This window comes from Styela clava, chromosome 9 (genome assembly GCF_964204865.1).
Source record: "Styela clava chromosome 9, kaStyClav1.hap1.2, whole genome shotgun sequence".
NCBI classification, from domain to species: domain Eukaryota; kingdom Metazoa; phylum Chordata; class Ascidiacea; order Stolidobranchia; family Styelidae; genus Styela; species Styela clava.
Window position 1 is genome coordinate 330,172 of NC_135258.1, and position 27,024 is coordinate 357,195.

The 27,024-nt window shown below is 37.0% G+C and overlaps 1 protein-coding gene across 1 annotated transcript; it reads right to left on the bottom strand.

Annotated features, from left to right (window-relative positions):
• Nucleotides 1-1,287: 1,287 nt before the first annotated feature.
• Nucleotides 1,288-25,536, bottom strand: LOC120338785 (uncharacterized). Its single transcript, XM_039406734.2, has 19 exons — nt 25,269-25,536; nt 21,964-22,024; nt 19,503-19,625; nt 16,429-19,231; nt 14,163-16,178; nt 14,006-14,067; nt 13,624-13,776; nt 12,067-12,174; nt 11,030-11,115; nt 10,458-10,589; nt 9,346-9,519; nt 8,059-8,155; nt 7,352-7,533; nt 6,372-6,453; nt 5,269-5,442; nt 4,352-4,546; nt 3,389-3,562; nt 2,332-2,484; nt 1,288-1,770 (listed from the first exon to the last, which is right to left on the bottom strand). The coding sequence occupies exons 1-19, from the start codon at nt 25,349-25,351 to the stop codon at nt 1,537-1,539; spliced, it is 7,092 nt and encodes a 2,363-aa protein (XP_039262668.2). The 5' UTR covers nt 25,352-25,536; the 3' UTR covers nt 1,288-1,536.
• Nucleotides 25,537-27,024: the final 1,488 nt, after the last annotated feature.

A 27,024-nucleotide genomic window follows, 5' to 3' on the forward strand; every position in this document is an offset into this window, starting at 1 on the left:
ATCAGGCTCTGGTAGTTCCCATAAACGTTGACTCATACAACTTCTTTATCGCCAACAAATGCCTGCAACAATAAAAGTGAACTATTCCTATACTCTACCTAAAGAGATAACCTGATATACCATGTATTGTTGTATGATTTACCGACTATCATACTCATAGATAGTGAAATCCTAAACACTAATATTTACTAGGGATGGGACGAGTCCTGCATTACAAAGATTCGACGAATCAAAGACTCGAATCCTCCAGTCCGTGACGTCACAATATGAAATCATTAAAACACGTTTTTGACCATGCTACAGCATCGTGCGCTCACAAACATACGTAGTAGCTCATAATGTTTGCCTAATGGTCACGTGCGCAAATGGTAGAGAAACGCCACTCGTCGTCAATACAATGTGGTACATCTGCTTGCAATTTAGTGAGTAGTTCCTGTAAACCTATTAAAACTGTCCATGCTTTCCATTGCTCCCTTTTTAGCAAAAGAATTGCACGTAATAAACTTGATTTAAAAGAGGTATTGATAAGATTCCCTATTGGGTTGATCCAGAGCATGTCTCATTTTTACGCGAATCAAAAACTAAAAAATATTGCGCTAACACATATTCTATTATGTACCACATGTATACCAAAAAGGATAGATAGTTTGAAGGCGACTGGCGCAACATCATTGTTATAAGCGATCAATAGTTTTTAACTTGCATTATATTATCTGGATATCTGTCGTCGTTTTATTAGGGTTGTTTGTAATACACACGAGGGATATTGTTACAGATCTAACCTTGAATTTTAACTAGTTAAGGTATGTAGTGGGATTTATAGAAGCAAAAGTTCAAATATAGGCGTAAATTAGTAAAATCAGAATTGATTATAGACTCGGTAAAAATGATGTGGACTCGAAATCAAATCAGAGTACAAAAAATGCGTGGATTCGACTCGAATCCGCGTCTGGATCCCGGCCCATCCCTAATATTTACCAACGTATGTCATGACCTAAGCTGCACCAACTTCACATAAATTGCCGTACTGGTTCTGAATCTTTCAAATTAGATCGATGTTTTTTTTTTAAAAGGTATTGATTTTAAAAAGATTTTAACGCAATCCCCATTTACACCGTTTAGTGGCCTATACCCAGTTAGAAGAGGCCTGCTGAAACCATTCTTTAAATAACCCTTTACCGCAACCCTCATTGAAATATTTTGTGACCCTTTTAGGGGAGAGAACCCCAGTTTGAAGCTTCCTGCTCGAAGCAACCTTTCATTCGACCACAGATACAAAAACACATGTTCAATCCATGAAGCAAAAGAATCTTTAAAGCAAAAAAAAACAATCAAAAGCAGTTAAAGTTCTCATTTTTCGCTAAAATATAAAAAAATAGAAATACAGAAATCTGTTTAAATAGTTCCCTGACAAAAACAATTATGATGGCATACGCGCATGTCATGATCATTGTGACACAAACAAAAGAAATCAATTGTGAAACCCCAAAGAATCATTGTGACAACACAAAAACACAGTCACAAAGAATTGTGATATCATCGCTTTCCTGCCATTCCAATTATTTTATTTTTCAAAACTTCAGCGATGTCACCATCAAGTTTTTTGAACTTTAAACTTTGACCCTTGACCTCTTCACGACCTTTAACCTCATCGTCAGCATCATTGTAGGATAGGTTAACATCAACCTCTGAGTCACTGGATTGCTCCAAACTGTTATCGATTATTTCTTCATGCACCGGAGCCGAGCGTAAATATTTGAAAATTGAGGCCTGCAGAGAAGAAATTGTAATTTGAGCAATTATCCTTAAGAAGAGAAAGTCAATGAATTTATTTAAAATGCAATGACCCATGACCTCTTGTCACGGAATATTTTGAAATATTGATAAATTTAATTCTAGGCGTAGTCATCTGGCATGAGCAGAGCGACGGATATTCGAACATCAGACTTCGTAAGAATATTTATTCTAACCCTAAGGCGAGTGTGCCAAAATTGGTGTTACAGCAAATGCCGACAAATAATACAGTAACTGTAACTCAACTTTTGGCCCGCTCTGTATATCAGGGGTCGGCAACTTACGGCCCGCGGAGTAATGTAATCCACCCCGCGATTCTCATCTTCGAATTTATTGTGATACATGTGTGGACTAAATTATATTATAACCTTACAAGTATAAAATTCACAATTACTCGTTTAATGAGCCTATAATTTAATTATAATTATACAAATGGCAACAAACAGAGAAAAGTTGATGCTAAGTGCAAAGGGTTCAATCATCAATTGGGCCTAAAATATTCAAATGGCATTTTATAAGTAGTTAAAATAATATTACCTTATTCTTCTTTGGAGCTTTTTGAATGAGTAATCGCACATTCTTCGTGAATAAACTGAGTTCATATTTTACTTGTGACTTGTAGATGGCCCCATTGTCTCGTATTCGCTTGTTCATTGTTCGCAGAATTGTACTGAGGCGCTCTAGCACAGCCTGGTGGATGAAATTGAGATTAGTTTATGGAAGATTTATTCAGGCTTAATTCAATCATCACGCGTTGAGTTCAAGGCAGGTATAAGTATGCTTGACTCATTACCGCATTCAGGATTTACATATTTATCCCAAATGAGAGGGAAGGTGATAGGACGGCTCAATCATATGACGAACCACGGCCTCTCGCCCGGTTACCTGTCCATGTCGAGTATGGAATTAATTAGACAGTTATTTGTTTTCGAAAGCATCAACTCGATGGTGGGGGAAGTCGTAACTGACCGGCGGTTACGTGAGCCACCCTATGACAACCAGGAGTCCGCATTATCGCTCATGGTGGGTGCAGTGGCGAGGGTGTTCCTAACCTTCAGCAAGACGCGCCACAGCGTCGAGGATATAACGGAACATAAGGTGCTGTAACTTTTTTATTGTAATGAGCCCTGCAGACACTTAACTACTCAAAAATAGCGGTGACCGTACATTTGAACCCATGTACATTTGAACCCATGCGTATATCCACGGGTTCAATCTATATGCGGGTGCTAAAACCCATGGGTTAGGGTTAGTATGGGTTCAACTATCCGTGAAACAAAAAAAATTCCATAGGTGCAATAGTCATGGGTTCAAATGTACGTGGGTTCAAATGTAATGGAACCAAAAAAAGCATATATCAATCAGACAGTTCGGTGAGAATTCACACACAATATGAAACATGCTCCATCAATTAATCCAATCTTACAAATACGATCTAAAAAAACGGCAGAATCAACTGACAATTGGTGAACGAATTAAAAACAAGATGGCGGCAATTTGAAATTTTCAGTCTGAACTGATTTCAAAAATTGAATATTCGATTCGAAATGCCCTATAAATGAATTAAACAAGCTTTATTTGTAATAAATCTCACCAGTACAGTCCTGTTCTTGCACTCATCTCCAATGCAGATGTTGAGCAGAGGTAGCAGTAGGCTGAGGTGATGGTACGATCTCTTCTGGCTTCCGATTGGTTCAGCAGATTCGTCAGGTAACAACAATAATTCAATGTTTTCAGGGTTCAGGTGGTCCACGATGTCAACTAGAGCCTGAAATATATCATTAGTGGTTGGATAAAGCTCATAGTGGCAGAATATTATGACCTCTCCTAGCGTGTCATCACATATACATGGCTGCTTGTACCGAGCCTTATATAGAGTGAAATAAGAAATGATTAGAGGTATAGAGCTTACATGAACAAACTACAGCCTGCATGCCAAATCCGGCCCGTTGGGTAATTCAATCTGGCCCGCCTGATGCTGCCACGACCAAACTTGAACCAAATTTTGCTGTTTCAGCTAAAAAATAGCTCAATGAATTTGTTGTGATTGCGATTAAATTTTGTTTTGGCACGAGGCTTATTGTTTTCCATTTTTGCTTTTGTAACATTGTAAATGTTGTTCATAAAATGTAACTTTTTTCGTCACACTTACATGGCTCGCCAGTCTGGCTGGGCAAAATTGTTGGCCCTGGGTCAAAAAACCTTGCCTCCCCCCCTTGATATAGAATTTGAATGTTTCAAGTCCAGCATTAGCAAATGTTTACTGACACTTCTCACGAGTTACATCAAATTACTCAAGCATGCCAGGGTTTTCATATTTTTTAGTTTTTCATCCAATTTGCAGACCAGGTTCCAAATTTGAGTTTGCGACCTGCGACAGACTATTGCTGTTGGAGTCATCAAGGAAACTACCAGAAAGGCCGGGAATGTGGATGAAACCAAGGCAGCAGCTGAGGCCAATAAAAAGAAAACAGGAGCAAAGAAGTGAGCATTTGGCGCCCATCAATAGCCTAAACCTAAACTCTCATATCCCTGAAATGTCAACAAATAATCAAACCTCAAGATCCGCATAATTATCCAGAACGGCTGTCCTGCTTTCCTCTCCGAAGACGTGAATCCTCAAAGTTGCAAAAGATATCAGCTTGCTTAGTTCATGCAAACGATCGCCATGGAAACGGATTTTTTCTGCAATATCAGCAACAACGTTCAACTGAGGATAGAGCTCAACTAGACGTCGAGTTATGGTGTATTTCTATAATGAGAAAAATACACAAATGATGTCTGTCGTGAACCAGTGGTCGGCAAAATTAATATACAACTGGGCCAAATATACATATTTCCGGTAGCGCGCGGGTCGCAATTATTCCTGTCTATTAACAATCGTCACATTAACTTCCAATTCTGATGCATCTGCCATTCCTGATGTGTTTCCCCAAAAATAGGACCTAGTCAATAACGCAAATTTTTTTTGACCTAGTCGATATCGAGAAATCTCTCCTACAGGTTTTAAATGATTACTTATTTATGTTTAGCAGTTATTTTAAATAGAAACGTGTTATTTATAATTGAATGGATATCGGTTTTCACATTTTGTATATTTGAAAATCTCACAATTCTCTAACTTGTAATTTTATTTTTGACAAATATAAATGAAAGATATCCACGCTAAATAAGCCCTAGTGTTATTATCTGAAGGAAAATTAAAATAAGACCCTTATTTTCTGGGAAAGCCAGTATTTCTGTGATAATTACAACTAACGGTAGGCAAGTTTGCAAGTAAATTAACAACTAATATTCGCTAGAATATGCTGTAAAACAGCCATTGTTACAACATACATCCGCAGATAATATACTTATGAGCAATTTTGTTTTAAAACATTCATCATCTCTGAGCAAAGTTACAAGTGATCACCAAAATGCCGAAAGCAATTGAGATAATATATGATTATAAATGATTTTCATGTCAACACTTACAGCAGATTGCCAGTTCTTCAATCCTCGTATCAGAATCTCCAACATCTCCTCGATGTCGCCCAACCAATGGATCAGTTTCTCATCTTGCATCAGCAGAAGAAGAAAAACCGCAAAGTCTGATTTCTGGTGAGACGTGAGCGTTAATGGATGAACATGGATTGTTGTGCTCAGGACCTGTGGAAGAGAATTGGGATTTAGAGACACATACACACAATGAGGGCACAAATAGATACAATGTGTGTGCACATACACACAATGAAGACACAAATATACACAATGTGTGTGCACATACACACAATGAGAACTACACATAGACACAATGAGGGTACACATACACACAATGAAGACACAAATATATACAATGTGTGTGCACATACACACAATGAGAACTACACATAGACACAATGAGGGTACACATACACACAATGAAGATACAAATAAACGCAATGAGGTATACATGACCTAACAGCGGTACACATAGAAACATGGAATCCCCAACACCATTGAGTGGTTTATTAAGTGATGGTAAGTTCTAGCCACCACTCAAGGCTAAGTATTCCTCTGCCTTCTCTGATATCTGAATTATGTTGTTGGTTTAGTGCTTATAAACATGAATATGTAATCCCATCTTGTGTTGAGTAAAAGTCCTCAAAACCTTCATTGCTAGTCAAATCGAGTCATGGACAATCATTGAGTCTCATTAGTGCCCAGTTCATAATGAGTCAGAATCCTGGTATTTAGATCTGTGCTTCTCAACTTTTTCATTCCGTGACCCACTTTTATTGTTATTTTTCATGCGACCCACGATGAAATGTGGATATATGAGAAAACAGACAATGTGTCCCCTTGTGATTTAGTATTACTGCAAAACTTGATCTTGCATATTGAATACTACCAGATCAAATCTAATAATGACGCATAATTCTAATTGTTACGTAATGATAATACCTCAATTTCCCGATCTAATAGAAAACTGTATGACCACTGATTTAGATGACTAGGGTCACTTTGAGCCTTTGATAAATTGTAACTCGAGTCCAACTCAAGTCGAGTCAATAACTCGAGCCCCCCCCCCCCCAAAAAAAATTCAAGAATGCACGAACCTTTACTATTCCCATCAAGCTCTTTGATGTTTTTCTTCGTCTTCTCTTCAGACAATTCTCACATATGGAAGAGTCAATGGGTCTGCAATACAGAATTGTTTATCTTAGGACACATAAACAATGTGAGGGGAATTACAAGAAAAAAGCACACAAGCAATCAGCTCACATAGAATAAGGACACATAGACAAACAATTTGAATGCAATTAGAAGGTAAATTGTGGGACACATACTGCAATCGACTCACATAGAATAAGGAAACATTGGGAGCAATTAGAAGGGCAACACATAGACAGAAAATGTGGGAGCAATTAGAAGTCCACATACTGCAATAAGCTCATATAAAATAAGGATACGTGGAAAATTTGGGAGCAATTAGAAGGAATATTGAGGTACACATACTGTAATCAGCTCACATAGAGACACGTAGACAACTTGGGAGCAATAAGCAGGAAATTCGAGGCACACACACTGTAATCAGCTCACATAGAATCAGGGCACATAGACATAAATAAGAATGCACACAGATGTAATAACAATTGGGATGACACAAGTAGGGAAACTTATACATTTAGGGAAATTAGCTGTTTTATATGCAACATATTAGCACAAACAATGCAGTGTGAATTTGGAAAAAGCACTAAACCATAGGTTTTCAACCAGGGTTCCGCAAATTTACATTCAAAAGTGAGAGTCTACATTATCATATGCATATGAAATATGAAGAAACATATCTTAGGCCATTGCTATAAAACCGTTTTGGATGGAAATTAAGCAAATTTAATAATGAATTCAGGCATTAGTCTTATTATACGGACAGTTTATGTGGAGCCTTGCTTGGAGCAGAGCAATGATTCAAGAATTTTACTATCAGTTGGGATTACATGACATAAAGATCATTTCGTTTTGCCAGAACTTCAACAACCATATTGAGTGCCCGTTAGAAGATAGGGCTCACCAAAGCGAAACCAACTGCACTTACTCTTCTTTTATTACTTTTTCCGCATTTTTATTTGAGCTGAATATTCTTGATTCGATTCCTGCTGAAGTCAACGCAGTTTTCAAACTTGAGTAATTGAAAGGTGATTGTTTGAAATCTCTCTCCCTGAGACTCGACTGGATTGCACGTTGAATTATGTCGGGATTCGGATGACAATGCATAATCTGAAACATAAAGATGGTTTAATAATACGACGACCTCTTGTTTTGCAACCTGTCGGGTATGGAAATATTTTATTGTCTAAGATATGCAGATTTGAAATTTAGAAGTTATTTTTCAATACTTGGATAACAGTTAATATATCAGCCTATGTGGCAAATGTGACCTCTCGTTTGGTTACCAGTCCATATAGGTATGGTATGAATATATTTTATTATTCGAGATATGCAGACTTGAAATTTATTAAATAAATTTTTATACTTAGATAAAAGTTGATAAAACGGCCAAATCATATAGTGAACCACGGCCTTCCGTCCAGTTACCAGTCACCAATATATCACCAACCAATCTCAAAATGTTGAACTTCGCGTTATGGACCTGGCTGACAATTTCGAACCGCCCACAAAATAACAGATCCCCGGTCAGAATGAAACACTGTATTCACCATATAACAGTCTCTCACAGATCAGCGGCTTCCTGTTCAGAGCCAAAACTTTGTTCAGCATTTACTATATAACAGACAAACCCACCTCTAACAGCCATTGGTAAGTCTGCATCCTCGTATCAGACTCGCTGAGAAGAGACGAGAGGAACTGAAGTTGTTGCTTCACGTTTGAACCTTTGATGCTGAAAAAGGTAATGAGACTCATGATTAGGGCTGCCATAGCGTCCTTTTATTCTGAAATTTGTTCTTTTTGACACGAGTCCTTATTTTTGATACATTTCAGAGGTAGCGTTTCTTAAACCAGAGTACTTAGATTGGTCAATTTGAATGATTGATTTAATAGACGTGATGTTTTATAACCTTATTGATTGCTACGCACATTCATAACGCAAGTGAAAGTGACATAGAAGTGAGCTGCAGCAAGATGGAACAAATAGTTTTTAGGAAAAAAGAACTGCTGGAGCAAATCCTATCAAGTGTGATTAGACACGGTCGCTTTGGCATGAATACACTTCGTTCTTTGCTATATTATTATGTTTCCCTGATGTCCTTATTACTTATCGATTTCAATCGATGAGTATGTTGATAGGTATTTGTCTGTATGTCTGTCTGTCTGCTAGATGCACTTGATATCTCACGAAAGCGAGATTGTGAATCTGCTCCGGATTTTGCATGTGCATTCATCATATGTCGGACCAAAAGCCTATTAATTTTGGATGAATTATGTCGTTTAATTAGCGAGTTATTAATTAATTAGTGATCAAGTGATCTAGATTTTTGTAAAGCGAGAGAATTTTGAGATCCGCCGAGTGTGTGTGTGCGATGCGCACTGCGCAAGTTACAAGAGCGGATGAATCGAAACCGCAGTTTCTGTTTTGGGGGATCCCCTAACTCTCGATCGATAAGTCTTCGGTTTCCAACCGATATTCTCGTTTTTGGGTTAATGTCGATGGCAGTCCTGTTCATAGTGCTGAGTTTGACTAATGAGGTACTTCAATTTGTGTTGTGTTAAGTTTAGATGCCATTTGGCGAGTCGTCAAAGTGTCGCAATGGACGTTTCTTCGACGCTTGTCCCCGGATAAATTCCCCCTATACTTCACTATAGCAAAATTTGTTACGCCTATTTTGAAGAGTGGATGCTATTTTTGAAAAAACTTTTGAACAAGCTTATTCTGGAAGTTCAAAACCATCATTTTTTTGAAATATTAACCAATGTAGTGATAGCTAATTTAAGCCTAGTCTATCAGAGTTTTTCAGGACTAATTTTTATTCCTTTATTTACAACTAATTTTGGGAAACACAATTGAAAACTGACAAATATCACACAAAACCACTTGGTACATGAAAAGAGCTTTGAGCATGCCAAGCTAACCTCATCACAACTTTTCTTGTCTGTGGCGACAATGCTTGAAATGATTTGTGTGAAAACCAGCTCTGTAGTACCATCGAGTGATGACAACAATCCAATCTCGTACTCCTAAATATCTTGCTGCATGCTGACAAGCGAGGCAACGTTCCCCAGTCTTTCTTCATCAGGTTTATGGCTCTGTTGTGAGAAATAATAAATGATTTAGAAGCCTAGAAAAATAGTAAATGATTCAAATCCATGAGAATTAAGAATGATAAATATTGATGAATAAATTGAAAGTTTCAGAAAGTAATACATGATCCGAGAATAAAGAATTATGTTTAAATTTTGTAAAAAATAGTAAACGAGAATATCGGTCAGAGACCGAAGACTTATCGATCAAAGGTTAGGGGATCCCCCAAAACAGCGCTCTTACTCTACAGTGACACCTTGTGTCCCATCACTAATTAATTACTAACTCGATAATTATACGACATAATTCGCCAAAAATCAATAGGCTTCTGGTCCGAGATAAGATGAATGCACATGCAAAATCTGGAGCAGATTCAATCTCGCTTTCGTGAGATATCGCGTGCATCTAACAGACAAACAGACATACAGACAGTCAAATACCTATCAACATACTTACCGATTAAAATCGATAAGTAATGATAAAAGTCTCGAAAATTAATATATGATTTGAAAAGTATAATAATAATAAATGATATAAAATAGAATAATGATAATCATTGTTATAAGTCTTATAAGTGAATGGTGGTTTGAGGTAATTAATTATTTTTTGAGTTTGTCAAAAAAAACTATTTGATATCACATGGAGAGTTATATGAGAAAGCTTGGCAACTGTGAAGTTAACAACCGATGAAAGACTGAAAGACGATACTCAAATATAAGAACACAAAGGCCAAAACAAAGTAGTACTTGTATGCAATTTGTCACAGCAAGCTACTGCTACAAAGAGAGTGATTTTTGATTTTGATGACATCATCGCAACATGGAACAATAGTCAACAATGTGTGAATCATTTTTATTTTTAATTGCGGGTCACGCTCACTTTTGTTTGAGAACCACTGCTTTGCATTAACATCAACTTTAGTAAAGTTATGAAGCAGATATACCTTTGAGTGTCTTCATCACATTCTGTATGTTTCGAACCGGCTTCCCCTCGTTCAGCCCTTTCCAGCGTTTCCCTGAATCCTCCTTTCTTTAATTCAGAAAGAAGAATTCTTTCCATTTTGTCAACTTCATGACTGAAAAATTAGAACGATATTCTCATAAAATTTGTGCGGGAGTTGATATTTTCTCGAATGTAAATGAGCAACAGAAATTCTCTGCTTTTTTATATTTTGCGAAATCCAACTCAACTCAACTTCTTGGAGGGGTAAAAGAGTAAAATTTTGTCAAAATATTTTTCCCTAAAAATGATCCCATGTGTCATATAAAGTGTTCCCATGCGCCACATAACATTATGCCTATAATATTCGCGTTCCTGTAAAATAAAACAGTAAAACTTGTCTGTTTGAAAATGAATAATTTTTCAAAAAAATTTCCGAAAAACAACAACGGCAATTTAGGGAAACAATCCTTGTGCAATATCTATATCTAAAAATAACGAAAGATCCAGACATTGCCATCACCCCTCCCCAGCTGTGCCACTGTATAATAAATTATAAAAACACAATAATCTTACTCTTTCTTTTTCTGCCGAACAAGTTTTTTCAACGATGCTCCGTGATGTTTGTAGCTTCTTGAGAAAGCTGTGTCGTTCAGTATTGCCTGCAATAAGAGAAAAATTTTGTGAGTAAAAACACATGCACTCACCTGGAAGTTAAGGTCATTTATCTCTGAGCAAAGTTACAGACACTCACTCAGAAGTAAAAAAAGACTAATTTCTGAGCAAAGTTATGCACACTCACTCAGAAGTAAAGGAGACGCATATCTGAGCAAAGTACAGACACTCACTCAGAAGTAAAGGAGACTGACTCATCTCTGAGCAAAACTATAAACACTCACACAGAAGTAAAGGAGACTCATCTCTGAGCAAAGTTACGGACACTCACTCAGAAGTAAAGGAGACGCATATCTGAGCAAAGTTACGGGCACTCACTCAGAAGTAAAAAAGACTAATTTCTGATAAAAGTTAAGCGCACTCACTCAGAAGTAATGTAGACTCATCTCTGAGCAAAGTACAGACACTCACTCAGAAGTAAAGGAGACTCATCTCTGAGCAAAGTACAGACACTCACTTAGATGTAATGGAGACTCATCTCTGAGCAAAGTTACGGGCACTCACTCAGAAGTAAAAAAGACTAATTTCTGAGAAAAGTTAGGCGCACTCACTCAGAAGTAAAGGAGATGCATATCTGAGCAAAGTACAGACACTCACTCATAGGTAAAGGAGACTCATCTCTGAGCAAAGTTACAGGCACTCACTCAGAAGTAAAAAAGACTAATTTCTGAGAAAAGTTAGGCACACTCACTCAAAAGTGAAGGAGACTCATCTCTGAGCAAAGTTACGGGCACTCACTCAGAAGTAAAGGAGACTGACTCATCTCTGAGCAAAACTATAAACACTCACTCAGAAGTAAAGGAGACTGACTCATCTCTGAGCAAAGTTATAAACACTCACACAGAAGTGAGGGAGACTCATCTCTGAGCAAGACACATGCAAACATTGAGAGAGATAGTTATGATGGCGAATTCATTGAAATTTAAAGAAACACTCACAGTATAAGAACGTTGATTCCTCAATGTTTTGATGGTTTCCGTACTTCGGTTCCGCTTCCTTGGGTTTCTGGGAGACCTAGGGGCTGCTCGCGATAGTTCATCCAGGTCCTGCAACAAAAATAAATAGAAAATGAAGTCCGCAAACACAGTTGCAATTCACGAAGTTACTCCTGGCCAAGCAACTCGCAAGGCAACTAGCAATAATTCTGGTATTTTCCCGGGCTGGTTAGAAAAGCCAAAGCGGTTTTTTTATTATATCAATGTGAATATACTTTATAGCATAATCAATTCATTTTTCTACATCACAACCTTCGCATAAAAGATATTATCGCCCTCTATGTGGGGAAAGTAGTTTGCGGCCTACTGTACCGAATTACCAACAAAAGAGCATGAAGTCGAAAGCAACATGGTTGCTAGCCCGAGAATGAGTAATCGTTCCAAACTAAAGATTTGAAAGCAGTCAAGTTGAGTCACAAGTCTAGCACCACCAAGTGAGGTAAAATGTTGACCGGAGTCCAATATTAGAAGCAGAAGGATATTAGCGAGCAGGGAGAGTGGAGCGCCATAATCGGTACGCATAATTTAGATTCCAGTAGAATTTTTTAAAATATACAAATGCTTAAAATGTGATAATGACGTAACAATTGGACGTATCTAGAACACAAAAAAGTCAAAACATAGTGTCAAACTATTTCACATAAGTTGGGCGGGCGTTTTAAATCGTAATTAGCCCACGAACAACAGTTTCAGGGGTTGTGGAATTGATTGAAAAAAAAATTTGTTGTTGCCCGCATCATTTTGGATATTTACATTTCTATATGGTTTAGAGATTACAGAAAGCTGTTGTGACAAATTTTCTTCGTTTTTAAAAGTTCATTTATTTCCTTATTTACGTTCCATGGACATATTTTCAACATTTTTTTAAATAAAACATACTTTCGCCTTACTATATGTGATTTGTAGCTTATTGTTAGCTAGTTAGGTGAGGTGCCCGAAACCTGAACCAATGAGTGGAGCCTCCTGAACACTGTTTGATAGTAATGGAAGCTACATAAACCACCATAGGGCTCATAGTTATTCCTTAGCCCAGGGGTCGGCAACCTTTTGTCGCTCGCGGGCCAAAATAAGGGTTGCAAGTCATCGGCGGGCCGCACATATTTTTAAAAAAAGTTAAAAACCGAACAAATGGTACTTTTTATAATAAAAATCAAGCAGTGATACATCTCTCGAATAGGATATAGATTTATTTCCTCATTGCATTGCTTTTTCGGCGCCATAGAATTCTTTGTACTTAGCATCAACTTTTCTGCGTTTTGTTGCCATTTGTCTAATTATAATTAAACTATAGGCTCATTAAACGAGTAATTGTGAATTTTATACTCGTAAGATTATAATATAATTTAGTCTACACGCGTCTCACAGTGAATTATGTAACGTGAAAAATATAATCGTCAAAACAGCTGTTTTGTTACTATAATTCAGTGAAGCTTCGCGGACCGAATCTGGCCGGCGGGCCGTAGGTTGCCGATCCCTGCCTTAGCCTTAAAAAGCACTTACTCTGATCAACTGCGAACCATCTAATGAGTCATGGGTGGGCGACTCCATCAGTGATTGGTTAAACTGGTCACCCGCCCCTCTTGTCATCAGCGAATGACTAAGCAGCTGTGACATCATCTTCTCTGTTCGCTCTATATTGTTGAGTGTCGGGCTCTGGAAAGAAATATTAAAATTCTTTACTAAATTTTCACGAATCAAGGTGTCAGTGCTGCCCCTGAGTAGGTTTGTGAATTGTGATCAGGTTTGTCCAAAACGAATCGAATATTCGAATATCAAACTTGGACTTTTCAAAATTTTCAAAGTATGAAACAACATTTGTCACAAAGAATCTGATTATTTATGAGAATTTACTTAGGGCAACTATAAAATCTCTTATACAAACCTCCATAAATTTTCTTCTTTTTCTTGGCGTTTCAGTCAATTCAGGAAGTTCATCAAGGCAATCTTGAAAAAGAGAATAAATTTTACTGAAATTGGTCAGTCAGGAGTATCGTATTTTGGAGCTTTCCTCTCCCCCTCAATAAATAAAAAAGTCTTACCAGTTTCAACATTTTCCAATTGGTCACTTTCTTTTTGTCTGATGGCAGATATTTTATCTTCGATTAAAAATTCTGGTAAATCATCATTCATTTCGAGCTCTTCATTGCGGAATAATTCATCATCCGTGACGTTACTCCTACTGTCATCATCAAAAAATTGACTGATATCGAACATGGAAGTCTTGAACATGCTTTCAGTGGAATTGTCTTTTAATTTTGAACCCTGTGTTGACTTCTCAGGCGTGACTGTTGTGATATCAGGTTCAGGAATAATGTTTTGCGAATTAATTATCAATTCTGACTCCTGTGAGATTTCTTCGGATAAATTATCATCAGAGTTTGAGCTCTGCGAATAAACTTCCGGAGTTAAAATATCTTCAATGTATTCAGAACTGGCATTATTGTCAAATTCAATTGGGGGATCTGTGCCTCTTTCCATGGCATAAGTGCCATCTTCTGAGGCACCTGTTTTGTTATTCGTGGCATGTTTAATTTGTTTGGGCATCGTATGTTCTTTTTGTGCTGTTGTTTGAATATTAGCTTGTATGACATCAGTGTCAGTAGTTTTATCTTTTATGGCATCAGTGTTAAAATCGGTGGAATCAGTATTGATGCCTTCATCACCCACTTCCAATGCCTTCTCAAGAGCGTCTGTAACTTGATCAATTACTTTCTGGGATTCTGTGAGCAAGCTTTCCGGTGATTTTTCAGTTGAATTCATCCCTTTCCTGGCTTCTGTTTCATCCAATTCTTGTTTTTCAGTGGCTGAAATCGCCTCATTCAATGCGTTAGAAACTTGAACAAAAATATCATCCGCATCTATTGGCTGCATATCCAAGCCGATGTCTTCTATGGATTTCACGATTTCAGCTGGTGAAATGCTCCCGTGAGCCACCGGCTCATGAAATTCATCTTGTGAATTTTTCAAATTCACCGATTCTCCTTTCTCTGATGTTAAATTTTCATCAGCGCTCACAAAATCTTCACCTTGTTCACATAAACTGGCCACGTGAATTGTTCCGCATTTATCACACAGTACTATTTCAGAAGCGGTGATGGTGTCAATTTTTGAGATATTGTCGCGATCTGGTGTATTGTCCGTTGCTGTTTCATATACGTCATCATCAGTCTCTGAAACATTGCTATTTGTACCATAAGCTTCAATATTTGTCTCACAAGCTTTGTGAATTTTCCCACGAGCTTCGTGATCTTTTTGATTTGTCTCACAAGCTTCGCGATTTGTCTCATCGACAATTTGGGAAACAAATATGACATCATCGTCTACTTCACTCAAAGTTAGGTCTATGACATCACCTTTAATGACATCGTTAGATGTCATGTTGTTTTGGTTCACATTTTTTCTCAGAGTGGCTTCTGAGGCTTGAGGCAACTTTATCACTGTTGATCTATCTTTGTTTTTTAATTCATGGGACAAGTTAACTTTGACCTGTGACCCCAAAATGATCTCTTCCTCCTTCAAAGTCGAGGCAATCTGCAATGCTTGAGGAAACATTGAACGTTTAGCTGCACTCGATGATGAAGAAATTTGTTGTTCACGCAATGTTTGTCGAAGATCTCTTTTTGAAAAGTTATTCGCGGTTTTATCTACTGAACTGCCATCTTTAGCAGAAGCACTGGTGTTCTTCATTGTTGCGGGGTGTTGGGTTACAGCATCATCCCTGGTTTGAAGGATTTCTTTTGTAATTTGACTCATGCTATCATTTTTATTATCTTCCGCGTCCCTATTTTGAGACATTATTGACTCTTTGTTCCTCCTTCGTTTTTTTTTACTGGCACTGTCTTCACTAATGACTCCTGGTATCAGATCCTCATTTCCATCAATTGTGTTACTTTTCTGAGAATCGAAAGTCGAATTCGTCTCTTTTAGCGACTTCTCTGCGTTCGCTTTCAACATCTTAGTGAGAGGATGGTCTGGACCCTCCCGCAGCATCGAACGATGGGTGATGGCGCCTGAGGTCGGCGACACAAACAACGCTCGTCTTGACAGTGGGGAACCTGAGAAACAAAATACATATTTCAGCAAATTGAGCAAATTTTCTTTGAAGTATATAAAGGGTGTCAATAAAGTACTTTTACAATTTCAATTTTGTTATGGAGTCAGTTTTTAATATCTTACCCAGGTTTGTTGTATTTTAATCAGTAATTGTGTGTTTTTACTTTATTTAATACATCTGTGAGAGCCAAATGGTATTGATTGGAAAAAATTTTAGGACTTTATGGAAACCCTATTATTGATAATACTCACAATCTCCAAGTCTCCTCTCTCTCGATTTCTTTTTCGCGTCTAAGAGGACGCTGTCAATCAAAGAAGACATTTTTGCTTCATCTCTTTCCAAGTCTAGACTTGTGCGCAAACGTTTCGGAGTCGACATACTAATAGCAGCATCATCAAGTAAACGTTTACGATATCTCGGTTTTAAAATTGGACTTGGATTCTCAAGTGACAACAATGTTTCAGATCTTTCCAGCTTTGCTTGATTTTTCGAAGGAAGAAATGAATTTTCCGATAATGAGGGGACGTTTCTGCAATTTTTTGATGAAACTATTTGTTTATCACTCAATGTTTTGTTTCTGGGAGCCTCTGGTGAAATCTGGCTAGTTTCTGGTACCAAAGTGTCATTTCCTTGCTTGGCAGAATTGAAACCATCATTTTTCTGGTTTAATGATTCTGGTGATGCCTTCGCGGTTGAAGAAGTCTCGATTGAATTTTCCCTTGAACTAACCGAAAGTTTGAAAAAATCTGAAAAATCTGACGCGTCGGATTCGGATGAGCGAGCAGAATTCTGTCTACCTTGACGTATTTTATTCAATGCCGCAGACTTTGGTGTGGATTTTTGTCGCCAATTTAGGATTCGTTCAAAATTTTCATCAGTGGATAACTTTTTTTGCGACCCCCTCATTGGGGGGTCTAACGGGACATTGTTGCTCACATCTGTGAAGACTGGGATCCTACTCATACTGTTCATGTTGGTCTTTGCGTTGACTTCTTTTATGAAGTCGTCGATTATTTTGTCTCCAATATCTTTCTGGGAGAGATTTTTCGACCTTTTGCCCCCACTGCCACTATGTGAGGATTTCTTTTCGCTGCTACTGTTTGACGTTGTTCTTTTTAATGTTGTTTTCATGATCTTACTGTCTGTGTATGGTTTCATTCGATCGATTCCAGGAAGTATTCTTGGGGACTCCAATTTTCCATCTTGAGATTCAAGCTTTTGACCTTGGTAAGACGCATCAGATTTTTGACTTTGAGATTCCAGTATTTGACCTTGCGACAAAGTTTTTCGAACCTGAGATGAAGAATCAGAATTTTGACCTTGAGATTCTAGTCTTCGACCTTGCGACAAAGTTTTTTGAACCTGAGATGAAGAATCAGATTTTTGACCTTGAGATGCCCGCTTTTGACCTTGAGGGGAAAAATCAGATTTTTGACCCTGGGATTCCATTATTTGACCTTGCGACAAAGTTTTTTGACCCTGAGATGAAGAATCAGATTTTTGACCTTGAGATGAAGTTCTTTGACCTTGAGAGGACAAATTAGACTTTTGACTTTGTGACTCAAATTTTTTACTTCGAGATGAAGATTTTTGATTCTGAGATGAAGACTGAAATTTTTGACCTTGAGAATCCCACTTTTGACCTTGAGAAGAAGATTCGAATTTACGAGCTTGAGATGATGGTTTCAATTTTTGACCTTGAAGTGCAGATTTTTCAGTTTGAAATGATGATACGGAAATCTGACCTTGAGATAGAGAAAATTCGTATATTTGACTTTGAAAAGAAGATTTTTGACCTTGAGATGACCTTTTGTCATTCTCCTGTCCTTGATAGTTGTGTTTTTTGTTCATAAGATGAGGTATGAGAGATATAGATTCATTTAATTGACCTTCAGGTTTAACTAATTGACTATGAAGTTGATCTGAACGACCTTGGGAATTACTCAGATGACCTTGTAAGAACACATTGTCATTTTGTGACATTGTAGTTTCATTCTTCAATCTTTCAATTGAAGAAAACAAGTTCTTTGGTTCTGTTGAAGGTACCTGACCTTGAGAATTTAGCGAACGACCTTCATGTGATGAAATATTTACGATGTCGTGGTTCACTGACTTAATCAGATTATGATTTCTATCTTTTCCTTTGTATGGGTGGAGCGAGTGTTGCCTGGAGTCAATTCGGCGTTGTTCGGAGTCGTCTTTATGATGATTTTTTGCAGCGGAGTGATGTCTGATATCATTCTTCTCCTCATCGTCAAGCAGTAATTGCAAACGATCCAGAAATGAGTCTCCAGGAGAGTTTTTTATTGCTTCATTTTCACTCCCCTGTTTAGTAGATGGGGAACACCCCATATATGCAATACCATATTTGTCTTTGAGAGGGGTGGTGGAAGTTGAATTGGAGTTTTTCATTTTTTGGGGGGTGATAGTTTTTTCAACCATTCTCATATAGTCTTCCTTTACTTTGACAGGATCACAAATAATTGGTTTTCGAATTGGTGGCCTTTTCTCCCTCTCTGTAGTTTGTAGAAAGTCTCTGGCTTCCCTTGGAGGTTGAGAAGTCGCAACTTTAGGAGCGTTTTGGGTTTCAACGGCTTTTGCGGATTGCATAATAGTTTTGTCAGAGTCTGATGTTACTGGCACTAACTGGGCGATAGGAGTTTGCTTTGGAGTCGGTGAGGCAATTTCATTTTGAAAACTTTTTCTATGGGGGGTAATTGTCCCCGTTTTTGAGTTTGCCTTAACCCTAATCGTGGCTGTAGCCACTGTTACAGGTTTTGTAATACTTTTTGAAATAAATTTAAGAGGAGAGCCCACCGTAGTTGATTTTTTTGAAGTCATGGGTTCCGCCTTGGATCGAGCATCTGGGATCTCTAGCGGACCAGTTCGCCAGACTGCTGATTTGCGGACTTCTGCAGATATAACGCTCAACTTTTGGGGAGAGCTTTGAGACAATGGCTGCTCAACTTGACCTTTATGACCTTGAGACATTGGGGTTTGCCCTTGAGAATGACCTTGCTCACTTGCGAGAATTGTTGATGAACGAGGAGATTCCTAAAAACAAATGGGCTACGGTTATTTCTCTCACTAATTTGCAAACAAGTCCAAACAATTATGTGTACCAATATATCCACTTGGCTAACACAGATAGTTCTCTTGTAATAGAACTAAAACAAGGAAAATAGGAATAAAATTAGTAGTACATATACTACGGGAGTACTCAATACTCCCTCCTATGTATAGTCATTAAAGACTCATTATCATAACAGTGGCGGCATATAAATGTTTCCAATGCTTCGAGCAAACTGGTAATAACATTGGTTACCTCTTCCTCAGTATCTGAAATCACGATGACATCATCAGCGCTGGTTGACATCCTTGACGATAGTTTGGCAGGTTCCAGTGTTGCCAGATTCCCACCTGCATTTTTATGGACTTTTCTGTGATGCTGGAATAAGAGAATAGGAGTATGAACCAAAATTCTGGCAAGTGTAGGAATTGCTTTGGAATTGTTCTTTAGGATAGATTAGGTCAGTGGTTCCCGACTTTTTATTTTCAGACAACCCAAATAAATTTTTTTTTTTATAAAATCTCGCGACCCAAGGATATCTAATTGCTAAATGTGATTCACTAAAAAACAATCATATTTATATGGCATGTATTTTCCTAAAAATTATCTCCAAGTGCGATTACAAGCAAGTTTTTGAAATTGCGGCATTGGTTCACTCAATCAGCAAAGTCGATGCTGCCAAGTTTTTACTTTGCGATACTTCCCACATATACAATTACTATTGAGCAACAGTTCAATACTAAATATAATCTACAATTTACAAGAAAATGAAATCGGCAACTTTTAAGTGTTTGTTGGAAAAACAAGCGAACCAAGATGATTTTCAAATGAAGTAGGGAAAAATAAAACACTACACGAGACTGGTGTGTCCTTAGCATGAATATATTTGACTATGGTTGGTCTTTGATCTAACTAAGCCAGCGGTTCGGACCCTATGGGTCGCCTAAAAATCTTCTTTGTATTAAATTATATTAAATGCTATGTAATAATGACTGTTTTATATTAGTCGTTTAATCTTGCGCCAACAAAAACACTGCATGCCATTTAGCATGTAATGTACGGTAAGTATATCCTTAGGTCGCAAAATTTTAAACAATTTAATTTTAAAAAGTTTGAGTTGTTTGATGAAAAGATTGGGAGCCACTGCCCAGGGATACCACCAGCATAGTCCAGAGGTTCCCCTAGTTTCCATACAAACTGGAAAGTCTATAACAGACATGGGCGAACTACAGCCCGAGGGGCCAAATCCGGCCCGTTGGGTAATTCAATTTTGCGCCGCCTGATGCTGTCACAACCAAACTAAAACCAAATTTTGCAGTTTTACCGAAGAATAGCTCAAGAAATTTGTTGGGATTGCGATCAAATTGAGTTTTGGCCTGAGGCTTTTCCACTTTTGCTTTTGTAACTCTGTAAATATTGTCCATTAAATGTAACTTTTTCGTCATACTTACATGGCCCGCCAGTCTAGATGGGCCAAACTTTTGGCCCCCGGTCTGAAAACCTTTCCCAACCCTGGCCTATAATATTATAATATGTTCCATGTTCCACTCCATTAGAAGATTAGAAACCACTGTTCCTAATGCACAATTCTGTGAAAATCGCCGGGCGCTTATTTATTTTTAGCAAGTGTGAACAAGCTATTTCCCTCAATTCTCAGTGATAATTTTAAAAAGGGAAACGTCCAGAAGCAAAAAGAGGAAATACGTCATTATGTCGATGCATAAATGATTGAATATTACACATATTGTATTCATTATGAATGTTTTATTGTTATTTATTGCAAATGCTGTGTATATGAATCAATACATTCGTTTTACATTTCTATGTCGTTTACTTTTTGTAGTGTCTGTCTCTATTGTTACATAACAATACTAAACAGTAAACACTACTTGTTGCAATTTATTCAACTGCTGAACCGAGTTTAGCGAACATGAGTAATTTTGGAGCATTTCAGATGAGAAAGAAGAGATGACCTTTTGACTTTATTACTTAGGCTTATATGTTTACAAACTTATTAAGTAAAGTACACATTAACAATCACAAAATTAATTTTATTTAAGAGCAGCATTTTTTTTTGTGTAAGTGTGCCGTGAGTTTTTTTGCCTGATAATTTGGCAACGCACGAATAAAAAATTTGGGAATCGCTGCAGAAGCATGTGAAAGATAATTATATGAGAGATGATCGCTGGACTTCTTGTTGCCGTAAGAAGGTTCATGCTATACTCAATACGGCCTGGTAACAGGGCGAGCAGCAATGGTTTGCCATATGATCAAATAATTATATCAGCTTACTTCTCCCATATATAAATATTGGGTTCTATCACATGTTTAAACGTATTATCAGCTTTCCCATCCACAAAATAAATATAAAAATACAAAATACAGAAGTGCTCCCCTTTAATTAAAATAAAACAGCAAAAATGTGGCCCTACTATACAAGCTGTGTTACATCTTCATGTACTGAATAGCTAAAATCAATTGGGATATTATTTCCCAACAACACAACAAAACTATCCATATGTATACTTAGTATCCAATTATTCTCACTCACAAAGTAACCTGATAGGTTTCGATTTTGGATCTCTCTCACACCTTATTTTATTAAGAATCAGGCACCACTTTCACTTTGCAAATAAAGTATAGCCTTATTATTATTAAGGTATGCTTGAAAGCAATGGAGCATGGCTTACAAAATGCAGAGTTAAAATCAACTTACATTTGCTTTGAATCTTTCACTGGGTGGTGTAGGGACAGTATACTTTGTTATGACGTTGAATCTGAAAATAAAAAGCAAAAATATTTTTCCGGTCTGAATAGTATGAATGGAATATGATGCAGGAAAATATATCCCAATGTAATAAAAATTATTAGAAATACTACTTTTGAACATGCTAAATCTTTCCCCCTAAAAAAATGAAATTTCTCTAGAAACGCCGATCACAACTTTGCTCTTTGTTTAGAGCTATTTCTTACAAAATAAATGTAGGAATATATAACAATTCTCTCAATACGGACACATTCGGACAATACAATATACAAATCGAACAACAATTGTTTAATTTGAATACTTTTCACTTAGGTAAACCCAATAATAGAATAAAAATCAAATCTTCAACTTCTAATACAGTAGAAAAATAAAATGAAATTCAATGTTCGTTCCAACTATTGCTTGTATGCATGTAAACACATAGAGACAGAACATTGCATTATTAAACTTAATACATTGTGTATGAGCACTTTCACTACTGGGTCATCGAGTCTACCAGATTGCATCACTAATTGCAATCCAAACATTTGACATTTTGAGCAAATCAGAAATCAAACAAATATGTTTCAAACAGTCAGATTTGAATGTCAAACACGGAACTACAAAATGAAGAAATTTGTGTTTCATTTGACGAGGGCATTTACCGTAGCGCTAATTTGATATTTTCATATTCATCCCAGAGGAAAATAAACAAGATGTTCATAACGTGAACCTGGGCCTCTAGAATACACAATTTGTCGGTCAGATTCTACATTTCGAATTTCTGGCTTCAGCCATGATAATTATTCTGTCAACTTGTATTTATTGGCATGCAAAGGAACCATCATAAATCAGACCATGCTTCCGAAAACAAATAACTAACTAATCCCATACACGACATGGAATGGTACCGGCCGAGGGGCAATGGTTTACCTTGTAAATCTTATCCTATCCTACTTCCGAATGACAACTAACTTTTCGACAATATCCATGTTTTTTGGTTTTATTTTCTTCTAGGTAGCTTACATGACAGTGATTCCCAAAAGACACTAGACCAGCGGTTCCCGAACTATGGGTCGCGATCCACTGGTGGGTCGCAAGAGGAATCTCAGTGGGTCGTGAAAAGATGTAGAAAGCTTTGATCAATTATACTGGTTATTAGGATCGGTGGCAAAGCAAATTTCAAAATAAACTGCAACTTTTCAATTTTTTTCGTCTAAAACTATCTGGAATTGAAATAAATGTCAAGTCTATAATGGAAAATAGCAAGAAACAAGCTTATCTTTCTCACTAGCTTCACTAGTCAAAATTTATTTTTGTTGAATCAAATCTCAAATACTTGGGAAGGTTTGCATTTGTATAGCACAGCGGTTCCCAACCAAGTGCCGGGGATAGCTGCAATAATTTGCTAAGCGCGTCCCGAAAATTAACAGAATTGTGTTGAGCATAATTACGGCAATATACAATTGAATATATTACCTTTTGTATTTATTATGAATGTTTTATAGTTACTTATTTGAAATGCTGTGTATATGAATCAATTAATCCATTTCACCTTTCTATGTCGTTTACTTTCTGTTATGCATAGTGTTCCGTTACAAAAAATTTGAGTTTGAGTTAAAGGCAGCATTTTTTTTCTGTGTAACCGCGATTTTCACCCCTCAAGATTTGGCAATGCGTGAATGAAAAAATTGGGAACCACAAGTATAAGATTTTTATCATGATGAGTCCTTCATGCAAATAAAATAATAAAAACATAAAATCCATCACTCAGACAGTTCGTTGAGTATTCGCCGAAAATAAGAAACATGTATCAAAAACAACTCATTTAAAAAAAAATCATTATGTCAGAATTGAAAATATATATTTCGAAAATATGGCTTCAATAAAATAAAATAGAGTGGGATTCAGGGGCGCAGCCAGGACAACGGAGGGGTTACGGTGAAATTAAAACAGTGCACCAAAAGTGCAATTCACGATGACATAATGCGTTTAATAAACTAAAAAGTATGGTCAATCACAGCGAAATTTCAGTTACGTGTAGCCCGCCTATATTTGCCTGACGGTGTTGGGTGAATATTTTGCAAGTCCTATTTCAAACATCGACCATTAATATGTAGTCAGAAACTACCAGCATTTAGAAATAAAATATTAAAAATCGCGAAAATTAATTCTAGAGAGAACTATAACTCACAGATGTCAGTAGCGTCATAATGGTTTATATGTATAAAAACACGCTCGCATGTAGCGCCAATCAAATGCCTGAAATGTGAAACTATTACTTGGAATTTATTGTTAATGAAGTTGATTTTTTATTGCCATCCAATGATTATTTACATGCCCCGCGATTAGTGGCGGACAAAATTGAATGTTTCGGACAGAATTGTGAGTTCACATCGGCGAAGATGTTTGTGAGTTCACATCAGCGAAGATGTTAATAAACAACTATTAAGGAGTGCATTCACAACACAAATTAATTTAATTCTGATTTTTATCTTCTGTGTAGGATTTGTATCACAGTTTGTAAAAAAAGGTCCCAATTTTAAGCGAACAATATTATCATTTCTGACCCCGGGATGCGATATTTGTGAAGCGAATAGTTGACATTTTTATGCTTTCAATTTTATATCGTGTCCGTGTTACAAAAACGGTGTTGACATGCTTTATACAAAATTAGGAATTGAAAAATACAACGCGAAAAGGCAAGGAAATTTTCTTTATCGCTTTCATCGTTTCTACCTGTTAGCAATAGCTGTCGGTAAATTCTTCTGTCTGCGCCCCTGGTGGGATTAACCCTGACCTTTAAGAGGACAAAACAAAAACAAAGATGGCAGCGACATATAGTTCTCGATTCTAAATGCCAAGATCTACCAAAGTCTAAAATGGAAGAAAACTGATCAGTGATGGGTTAACATTAACACGGATTAACAGATGTACAGAGGCCACTAATCGTCTTAGGTTAGGTTGAGATAGGTTTTGAACAATAACGATAATAAACAAAAAGTAAGGTTAATAATGGATCGAATTTTCAGTGCCTAAATGTGGAAGAAGTAAAGAGAACGCTAATACTTTTATTTCTCTTCAAGTTTTTTCAGAATCATACGAGGTATATGAAGAATTCACCAACATTTCCGGTGTTTTTTTCAATTCAAAAAAATGTCCCGAACCTAACCAAACCTAAGACAATAGTCTAGAACCAACTAATAGTTGAGACTCTTAGTAGTGTTCCTAACATAACCAAACAAAATAGAAAAAAATAGTACCAAAATTCTTACCCCTTCAGATATGAATCAGTGATATTCTTCTTTTTTTTATCGACAGAATATTTCCCAGGTTCTACCTTTACTTGAAAAGACATTTCTGGTAAGTTATGCTGTCACATGCTTAATAACAGTCATTTATAGTTTAATATCTGAAGTTTTTAAATATATTCCAAAAACTTTACATCCAATTTGATTCACAGATTTATAGAATATCCATGGTTGCATGAAAGCTGATGATATCTTCATAAACATTAACAAATTCCAGAAAAGCTGAGTCTAGGCTAAAGTAGATAAAATAGAAATTTGATTCAAATGATGAAATGGGGGGGGGGGGGGGGGGGTATTTGAGTAGTTTTTGACCTTTGAAAACATGAAAAATCTGTGTGAGACAAACACATAGGATGAAATTAAACATGAGAAATTGTATTACTAAATGATGAATATCGCAGAACATGGCACAGGAATACCATTAGCTTGTTGGCGCAGAAAATAACGAAAAAGCCTGAATACTAAGTTGGAATCTCCTAAACAGTGTCACGAAATAATTTCGAAAATACATTTTCAGTACTTCTTCATAGAAAGGATAGGGAGAGAAAAAAACGACTCAAAATCGGACTCTCAGTCATGTTGTTACTATTTTTATGCACAAAAAATAATAGACTGATATGTAGTACCAAGCATGAAAGTAAACTCTCACTTGCTTGAATTAATGGATGTGATAGTATTGTGAGTTCGATAAAAACTCTCCATAATCGTTTAAACTGTTGAATACAGAAACAAAAGGCTATTGAAGCAAAAAGTCCCAACGACATACAAAAATTCCATATTCTCGTTCCCAAACTGGTCTGGTAACCAGACGAAAGGCCATTGCTCACCGAAATACAGTTTTTCCCCAGCTAAATACTGAAATAAACAAATCCTGTTTAATTGCACAATATTTCATGCACAACGAAATTAAAACTGAATATATTAGACATTACTTTTTCCATTTTTCATCTTGAGCCGAAACATGCAGTTGGGAATTATAATCCCTTTCTGACTTAAGATCCTGAATTCTCGTAACTTTAACTATACCATTTGGCAATGCACTGCGGGGCAACAAGGTTGTTATTTGATTTCAACGCTTTGAACATGGTACAGAAAAAACATTAAGTGAATAAAAACATGTATTGTTTGATAATACTGTAATATAATATATTGAGAAGGGCGACATAAACGTCTCATTGTAACACAGCAATAGAAGGTGCGTGTCTGCCATAATTTCAAGTTCAATATGGCGATTGTTCGCAGGCAGAAATGAATGCGGCCCGCAAGCTACCGGAAATGTGTATATGCGGCCCGCGAGTACAAAAAGTTCGCCGACCACTGGCAGACCAGCAGACTGGTCTACACAATGTGGTAACTTATGTGCGTAAGTGTGTGAATTAATTTAATACTGGTTCTTTTCTGCTTTTAGGTACCGGTACGGTACCTGTTGACAAGTGTTGGTACAAGTACCGTACCGGTACCGGTACTGGTACCGGTATCTAACCTCTTTGGACTATTTTCTCTATTTCTTGATAGGATTTCCCTCCATTCTATCGGACATTTATTTAATAAACTACTTCTCCTGAACGTACTCATTGTAATATTTTGTAATTGCGGATAAATTACTGCTGTACCGGTACTGGTAATCCTAATCGCACTCAACTTCAACCTACTTTAGAGGGTCCGTGATTTCCGGAGCCTCGAACAACCGACTTCTGTTTCAACGTTTGGGAACACTACT

Bases quoted from the DNA above. Each gene is read 5' to 3' on its own strand.
- LOC120338785 (XM_039406734.2), bottom strand. From the start codon at position 25,351: ATGTCTTTTCAAGTAAAGGTAGAACCTGGGAAATATTCTGTCGATAAA. The intron at 22,025-25,268 runs GTAAGAATTTTG...TTTTATTTTCAG, and splicing joins ACTGATTCATATCTGAAGGG to ATTCAACGTCATAACAAAGT. The intron at 3,563-4,351 runs GTTTGATTATTT...GATATATTTCAG, and splicing joins ATAATTATGCGGATCTTGAG to GCTCTAGTTGACATCGTGGA.